Source organism: Lotus japonicus, chromosome 1 (assembly GCF_012489685.1).
Source record: "Lotus japonicus ecotype B-129 chromosome 1, LjGifu_v1.2".
Classification (NCBI taxonomy): Eukaryota; Viridiplantae; Streptophyta; class Magnoliopsida; order Fabales; family Fabaceae; genus Lotus; species Lotus japonicus.
In genome coordinates this window covers 304,507-313,720 of record NC_080041.1, presented here as the reverse complement: position 1 = coordinate 313,720, position 9,214 = coordinate 304,507, and the positions used below count along the sequence as shown (strand labels likewise).

Here is a 9,214-nt window from a genome sequence, read left to right as displayed (position 1 = left end):
CTTGTGATGTTTTGATTTCTCAAGCCATTTAAATGATGATGTGACATGGTGACATGTAGGTTTTTAGTGACGTTGATTTTATTCAAGGACCAATACCAATAAATCTAATGTGTAGAGGGAACAAAATTAAAAAAATTAAAATTGCAACAGAACCTATCATCATCATCTTTTATCATGTTCATCAGAAACCTAAACATTCATCAAAAACCCCAAAAATTCTCCAGTAAACCCAAAAATTCATCAATTACAATTCAATCCATAAACTCTTCCCCTTCTTCTTCCCCTATTTCCCTTGTTCCATCATCTTTATTAAAATCTAGAAACTCAAAACAAACCCATAAACTCTTCCCCAATTTCACAAACTCAATCACTTTTGCATCTCATTTTCATTAATCACCAAAATCCAAACTTTGAACAAGGTGGCCAAGGACCCACTTTGTTGTTGGTTGATGAACTATGGTGACCTAAGAGTTTATCCAATTGCAAAGTCCAAACGATTCCAACATAGATAGAGAAATTGAGGGTAGGTCACAGGTTGATGAGATGGTGCACACCAAACCTCTCATTTACCCTCTATCCCAAAAAGCAAATAGATCAAAACCCACAAACCCGTCTTTCCCAACTCCAGGAAACGCCACGACACCATAAAACCCAAACCCTCCATCACCACTTGAAACCCTACATCACCGAGTTCTTAGACGAACCCTCACGCCCAAACCCTCTTTCCACAAATTTCTTAGACGACCCTCTAATAAGGATCGGTCCAGCCCAGACAAAGACCCTTTGCATGGACTAGGAGGTCCAATGTCAAGGTCCAAGACCAAAAGAATGAAGCAAGTTTTGCAAGGATTGATTTTGGAGCTCAAGGGGAAAGAAGATCCGAATGAGTTAGAGGCAACTCCAAAGTGGGTCACTTTCCTTGAACTCAAGAATGATGGTTTGGACCCAACTTGAAGGCATAATTTCTAAGAGTCCAATATGCATGTTCAGGATGCATTCGTGAGCTTAATTCTGCACCTATGGAGTGTTTGAATATGATATAAAATCATTCATTTAACTCTTATTGAACAATTTAAGCTTTTGAGATAATTAGTTGTTTGACATGGTATCAGAACCTCTCTGATAGTTGAGCTTGTGCATTTATCCACGCTTCAAGCCCAAAGAGATCTTGCGTGAGGGGGCATGTTTGAATATAGTATAAAACCATTCATTTAACTCTTACCCTACAACTTAAGTTTTTGATATAATTGATTATTTGACATGGAGCACCTCAAATAAGAGCTCAGAGTGAGGAGACATCTACAAGGTTTTGCTGCCGCATGTATAGGGGGAGATGTCATTGAATTTCTTGGCTATTCATGATGGCGGAGGAGATGATCGTAGCAACGGACAAAATAAAGTGTTTCTCTTGAAAGATGAGATACATGGCACCAAAGCTCAAAACAGGCGGATGCTACGATGATGAAGGCGGATGCTACGATGATGAATCAATAGGGATCCAGATAGATTGAAGAAACAAGAGGAGGAGCTGAGAAAGTGGGACATGATGGAGGAGGTGTTGTGCGTCTGGACTCCGGACGACGAACTTAAAGGTGGTGATGTCATGAAAGGGGAGGGAATATGGGAGATTCATAAGGGTATTTTTTATTTTTACTCTTTATTGTTATTTAATCTAAAACATTTAATATTTTTATTAAGGGATTGTCTAAATGACCCATGAGAAAGTTTGAGTTAAATAACTCATCATCCAATCACATTGGAGATAAATGAGTTTGAAATAAATTAATAAATAAAATATAGAAATTCAAACTCACTTAGCTCCAATGCGATTGGATGATGGGTTATTTAACCTAAACTTTTATTGGGTCATTTGGACAATCCCTTATATTAATACATCCTTGAAATAAATTTTCCAAAAAAGTTCATGTGCGGTGCCCATGGACCAGTGCACCTTCCCCACCTTAGACGCCGCCCTAAATTACTTCCAAAAGGACATCAACTATAGAAGTTAAATTTGATATAATAAACACAGCAAAGCACTTTTTATAACCGAAAGGCGAGAAGACAAAATTTCAGAAGACTATACATCAACTAAGCTAAATGTCAACTCAAAGGAGCGTTATTGAAGCGTGATAGATTGCCAGAAAAGAAAATATGTATCATTTTCATTTTTCCTATATCTTTCTATGTACCTCTCCAGAGTCACCAGATGCCCTCCTTCATGTTTATCTTGATGTTTTCCACCTTAATTGACAACTCGAGCTTGTGATCCTCAACTGCTTTTAAAGCCGAGAGAAGATTGGACCGGTAAATTTCACACTTCCGAATTGCACACTCAAGCTCATTCATAAGTTTCTTGATATGCTTATCCATATCATCCTGCGGGATACAAAGCAATGAAGGAAAAAAATTAGCAAGCACATATATATATATATATATATATATATATATATATATATTTTTTGCATCGGAATTATAAACTACAGCCCTTCAAGATCGATCCAAGGACCTCCCCCTCCTCAACTCACATGTCCACCAGCTCTTACCACTTGAGCTATCATTTGGGGACAAATAAGCAAGCATATTTGAGCATGGGTGATTATTATATATTTAAAACCAATAATACGATAAAATCTGTCAGACAGGAACTTTTATTTCTTTAATAAGAATATAACATTTGAAAGGAATGAGAGAAAGTCCATCCCGGGGGGAAAATAAACCCCTCCTAGAAGAAAAAATGAGAAAACACGCACAGTAAATCCACCTTCGTGAACCAAATGCACCCAAGAACAAAATGGATTTTGTGGACCTGAAAGCACTTTTCAACATATTTCACAAAGAAATGCACCAATAGCATGTGTTCCAACATCCAGCAGAAGCTTGACAGGGACAAAATCTTAAGCTAAAGTGGGGGTATATTAGACGAAACCCAGTCAACAGGCATGTAACTCAGATCTTATCAAATATATCACGAGGAAAGAATAACGGTGATAGAACTTAAACAAGCCTGAATCCGGCTGAGCTCAGGTAGCTACGAAGTTTATGTTTAGCACATGTTCATGTAATGTATAATTCGAATTAATCAAGACCAAATGCTTATCACAAAATGGATCAAATTTTTTTACTTTAATGAAGCTTTGGATTTATAAGTATTGAGTTCTCCTGTTTTTTCTTGTCTCCATAGAAAGTACATCATGTACCACCAAAATCCTATACATTTGTGCTTGAGTCCCCAATGTAGCAAACATAACCTCATAAAACCAAAATCCACAAAATACAGCATCTATAGGCCAACTCAATCAACAATTGCTTAAAACCCAGAACTAAAACCACAAATATGCCTTCTAAAAAGATTCTAATCAAGACGGTTACAAAATATAACATACTGGATTTTGACATGTATGAGATCCTCTATGATCAATGATAGGTACCAGAAGTGAACGAGAAGAAAATTACTATTATTCAAGAATAGAAATGAACTACACTTGCTGGTTATTCGAGAGAACCTACACTCTCCCTCCTAGAATTCCATGATACCATCTATTCTAGTCTCTAGATGACTCCCAAATCCCAATGAGTCCCCTTTCCCCTTTTCATACTCTACTAACTTCCTAACTCACTAACCTATTCACACTTTAGGTTAGTTAGCTATAATTACAATAACAACCTCTATCACTCCATAACTGCCACTCCCCAATTCCAATCAATCATGTGGTCTACAGTCCTAGAGTTCAATCCTTATCACCCATATTATTATAAATAAATAAAAAAATTGAATGTTAGTACATCATGGTGGGTCTGTGTAATATTCGTGCTTCATAGGTATTATTCAAATTGAACAAATATTCAGTACTTCTGAATCATAATAGTCAGAAGATTCTAGTCCCCCAAAAATAGACATCTAGAAGGACTCAAAAGCATCTCATGATTATATATATAGTAGGATATTATAATAAATAGTGAAAATCTATTATAGAACGAAAAAGATGAAGGTAGTTGTTGAAGTTATTTTAGATAAGAAAGTAGACAAGAGACAAAAAAAAGGACGAAGACTTCATTATGATATGATACAAAGACAAAATACTAACTCTTATCTATACTAATATTATACTCCTAATCCTAATCAAATAGGAAAACTAATTACGAAAATTACTAGACTGCTAATTCTAATTAGATAGGATACAAATCATGAAATATAAAGAAATAAGGAAAGTAATCCTAAGAGATCATCTCAGATAGGTCAGACAAAGAGTTAGGAGTGAAAAGTGATTAGCCTTACCTTGAGAGCTTAAAAAGTTCTGTCCAGTGTCCAGTACTAAACCTCTTAAAAACTTGAGTTATTAACTGAAGGTTCATGATTAGTAATAAATCTCCAACACACACCCTCTCACATGAGTCCTATGGAGTTGAGGCGTGGTTGATGCATAAGTCTACTCTTTCTTGTGTTGATTTTTTTTTTGAGTCAATGAAATTAATTTTTTTTTAAAGAATGAGGCTTGCAAGGATCAAAATCATAACCATTTTATCACAGAGGCTCTAATACAATTTCAAGATTCAATTGCCTAGAATCTTACACATTTAAGTGAAGTTTCAGTTCAACATTGGTTTTACATTCTAAGTTTCTAACAGGGTGGATGAAAGAGTAAAACACAAGAATACAACCATCATAAAATGTGTTTAAAAACAACTATAAAATGGAACTCTGACCTGAGACATATCCTGACCCAAGCTTTCTTCCTGGTGTCCACTTGTGTAATCAGCATGACTTTTATCATTCAGCATGAGACTCCTAGCCTTTCCAATGCTGATGGGAATTCTCCCCTCATTTTGCACTACCTGAGCAACTCTTTTTGCAGCTTGTTGTAAACCATCCATTGCAACATCATAAGTTTCAGGAGACCTTGCACCTTTATCAACAAATTTAAAGGCCTCATGTCGTAGAGTATTATATCTAACTGTATGAGATTCCAAATAGTATGTATGTACATCACAAGAATGTTCTTCTAGTATTACATTGCTCTTGGCATTTCTTGTCCAACGTTTCAAAATATAATGTGATGGTAGAGTAAGGACATTGGTAACTCTAAAGACTGCCAAAATATGTCTGCAAAGAAGGCCTGAAAACTCAAACATTTGACAACTACAACTCGCTTTCATTTCCAAAACATTGAATTTAACATAGTATGCTTTATGGTCCTCTCCAAATTTAGCTACATGATATGTAATGACCTCCCCATCATCATCAGCTTTGGATGCCATGAATGTTAGTGTCCCAACTAACTCCTCTTGAAATCTCATGAAAATTTTTCTCGTGTAAAGCTCAGATGCCTGCTTCTCCATTGGAGATGGGGTCCTCAATACCGGCAAAGTATTCATTGTGTCATAATCTGCTCTCACTTCTTTCTCATTGCGACTTTCAAGTGCTTTCTCATACAGCTTAAAGAACTGATTTAAGTTGGTTGAGGCGTTTACATACCCATCAAAGTAAGAATTCATGCTATCGCTTCGCTGAGTGATGGACATTTCTGCAAAGAATGTGTCTCGCAAATACACAGGTGCCCACTGTCTGCAAGAAGAATATAATGCTTGAAGCCATTCATGATCCCTGAGATCATACCTATCTATGAGTGTTAACCAGCATGACTCAAATTCCTCAGTGGACTCAGTCAAGTTAACACATTTGTGAAATTCAGCTTCAAAATTTGGATATTTGAGGAAAACGTGAGATAATTTCTCCTGACATTTTTTAAAGATGTGCCACTTGCAGAAACGGTGGCGGGTCTCAGGGAATACTTGCATTATGGCTGAGCGAATTATAGAATCATGATCAGTTGTAATTGACACTGGTGGGCGGCCAGACATGGCCATAAGCCATGTGTTGAAAAGCCATACAAATGATGCCTCAGATTCATTAATTATGAAAGCACAACCAAAGAGAACAGGTTGTCCATGATGATTTACACCAGTAAAGGGAGCAAATGGTAAGCGATACCTATTAGATCGGTAAGTAGTGTCAAAAGTTACGGTATCGCCAAAAAATGTATAATTCATCTTTGCCTTGGGATCAGACCAGAAAATATTGCTTCTGGAGGGATCCTCATCACCTTGCACAGCATAGAAGAAATTAGGGTTCTCAGCATGCAGTTGTCGCAAATAATCGAGAACAAGTTGAATGTCCCCTTCTAAACTTCTCTGGCGATTATTCCTCATGTAATTCCTACAGTCAACCTCAGTAAAGCCCACTTTGCTAATCCCACCATACTCTTTGATGAGTGCAGACATAATTCTACGAGGACCCATCCCAGCTGCCTGTAAAGTATCAATGAGGGTCTTGGCAGCTCCTGATATTTGCCTGTGAGAGCGAAGAGAATGCACCTGGTCTGGTGGAACCAGCTCGTGATTATGTTCTCTAACAAACCCGGAAACAATCCACTTTCCGGAATCTTGCATTTTAACAGACAAGGAAGCTTTGCATCCAACTCTGGTAATTGTTCGTGGGCGCTTGATCTCTCTATCCTTGGTGCGCTTCTCATTCAAGTTGCGGAAACCCTCCTTGGCGCAAACAAATTGTCTCTGTATAATAGCCCCATCGCGCCTGGAACGGCGGGATGAGCTGACGCGAGTACTGAACCCAACACGACGAGCGTACGAATTATAGAAGGCTTTGGCAGCCTCCTCAGACTCGAATTCCATGCCCTCGTAAGGTTCTAGATCTAAGAGGTCACCCTCAGGAAAATATATTAATTCACCATCACCACCAGTTCCAGTTGGTACCAATTCCTCCTCCACCTCCTCCTCATCAATTGGGTGTTCGTGTTCATCATCGTCGTATACTCCGAGCCCAATATCAAAGTCGTTATCCATCTCAAATATCGGTGCAGAGATCAGAACAAACACAACAGAACAGGTTATATATCCAACCAAACTATAAATTTAGCAACCAAAGAAAGAACTGACCGTTGAGTGACACATCTACTCCGGCTGTAAACTAATCATAGAATACAAACACACCCACTGAAGGTCAAGGAGACGACGGGGAACACCGATAATTTTACCTTCACCTATTTCCACTTCAAAAATGTATATGGAATAAGTTTCTTTGGAATCAACGGCCAGTATAAATATAATTATTACATTATTTTTGGGTAAAATACATCGGATGTGGTGTGTAACTTCGGAGAACCAACGATTGCCCTCACATACAATTGGGTTATTGATTTTTGGGAGTTGGAATTGGTAACCCCTCTTGAAATTGGTACCCTTTTTGAAGTGGTAAATGTCTAAAATATCTCTGTTAAAATAATTCTCCAGCTTTAGGATCTTGGGAACACCTCAAGCTTTAAGTCTCGGGATATATTATAATTTTCCTGATGATTTTTTCGAGCTTTGGTACCTCGGGAACACCTCGAACTTTAAACCTCGGAATATTTTATAACGTCTCCTGATGCCTATCCCGAGATTTGGTGGCTCGGAAACATCCCGATGCTCTAATTCCCGGAATCCTTCCGAGGGCTATGCCTCCGTAATTTATAAAAGTCGATTTCCCGAGGTGTCAAGCTCGGAATGTGAAAAGTGTGTTCCCGAGGTTGCCAAACCTCGGAAACCTTCCCTGAAGAAATTGGAACAATTCCCTAGCCTTATACCTCGGTAAGAATAACGTAAATTTTCTGAGCTTTACTAAAGCTCGAAATGTTCAAAAATTGATTCCGAGGTTACCAAACCTCGGGAAATTATACCTGACTCAAAATATCATTTCCCGGGACCTAGGTCTCAGAATGTTTCCGGTGCCATCGCTCGGTAATTTAATCCCGCCCAGACCCCTCATAAATACCATGCTAACAACCTTATAACTTCCTCATAACTACCTTAACTTCCTCATAACTCTCCCATTTAACACCCCACCAAACTCTAATCAACTTTCCCTCCTGCATCTTCCTCACTTCCATCTTCACTCACAAACTATTACTCCACCCCTCTCATTCTCATCTTTCTCACCCATTACACCATCAACATTTTTGTAACGCCCCGACTTTCAGGGGTTACGGTAACAACCTGCTAAAATAAATATGCAATGTTTTCCAAAAGGATTCATAACACGAGTATATTTTTTCTTTTCAAATGTATTTCCAAAACATGTCATGCCTACTCCCAACTGTAATTACATTACAGCTAGCCTTGAATAAGGCAAGTACCCGAAGGTAAGACGAAAGCACACAACCTACAAAACCTAACAAATAAAACCAGATTCCACAAGGAACCTATTATGCAATGACACCATAACTCCGACATACTCCCTACGAATCCCATATCGAGGGACCGCAGGAAAAAAATGCATCGGAACCTACCAAAAACCTCAATTATAAATTCCTAAAGTCATTATGTAAGCTTAAACCAATAACGGTAAGCTTTCTAACTCAAGGCTCTAGCCTTAAACCCTACTCTACTCTTCAAGTCTTCCACAATTCTTCAAGTCCTCATCTCTGACTTGCACAAAGGTCAAGCTTCACCAAAAGATCTCCATCGCCTAATAGCGTTAAGCGCCCAAACAACAAGTAGCAAAACAGAAAGGGTTAACTCCATACAATTACCACACATAAAAGAGAAAAACATGCTATTCAAATTTAAGTACATAACATGGCATATAAGCTAGCAACTTAATTCCATGTAGATGACGACATATATCCAACAACAAAAAATTAAATCAGATATCAACAACATAGATTTAATCAGATATCAGCAACATAATAACATAGATTTAAATAAGGTAGCAACAACCTCACCAATATAGAATCAAATCAGATGACAATAACCTCAACAATATAGAATCTAATCAGATAACAATAACCTCAACAATATAGAATCAAATCAGATGACAATAACCTCAACAATATAACATCAAATCAAATATCCACAACCTCAACAATATAATCAATCAATAAAATCCAATATATAAGTGCCATGTAGTACAACTATGTGTTACTACCAAGACGTGTCAAATCGAAAGCATCTCGCAAGACGGGACAGTCACCTGGTACGAAGAGCATTGATCTGCCACTTAATAACGCCCTGAAGGTCACTCAGTATGCCACGAAGGCCCCACAATACGCCACACAGGCCCCACAATACAATTCAATAACGCATATGCACAAATATCAACAATTTCAAATCCAATAATCAAGTTAGAGTAACCCTATGTTACTCATAATATCAACAA

The 9,214-nt window shown here is 37.9% G+C and overlaps 1 protein-coding gene across 1 annotated transcript; it reads right to left on the bottom strand.

Moving 5' to 3' along the window:
• Positions 1 to 2,013: 2,013 nt before the first annotated feature.
• On the bottom strand, positions 2,014 to 7,196 carry LOC130732821 (protein FAR1-RELATED SEQUENCE 5). The gene is made up of 2 exons (XM_057584807.1): positions 4,708 to 7,196; positions 2,014 to 2,379 (listed from the first exon to the last, which is right to left on the bottom strand). The coding sequence occupies exons 1-2, from the start codon at positions 6,862 to 6,864 to the stop codon at positions 2,203 to 2,205; spliced, it is 2,334 nt and encodes a 777-aa protein (XP_057440790.1). The 5' UTR covers positions 6,865 to 7,196; the 3' UTR covers positions 2,014 to 2,202.
• Positions 7,197 to 9,214: the final 2,018 nt, after the last annotated feature.

Coding starts and splice junctions, on each gene's coding strand:
- LOC130732821 (XM_057584807.1), bottom strand. CDS start 6,864: ATGGATAACGACTTTGATATTGGGCTCGGAGTATACGACGATGATGAA. Junction 2,380..4,707: donor TGGGTCAGGATATGTCTCAG/GTCAGAGTTCCA, acceptor TGTATCCCGCAG/GATGATATGGATAAGCATAT.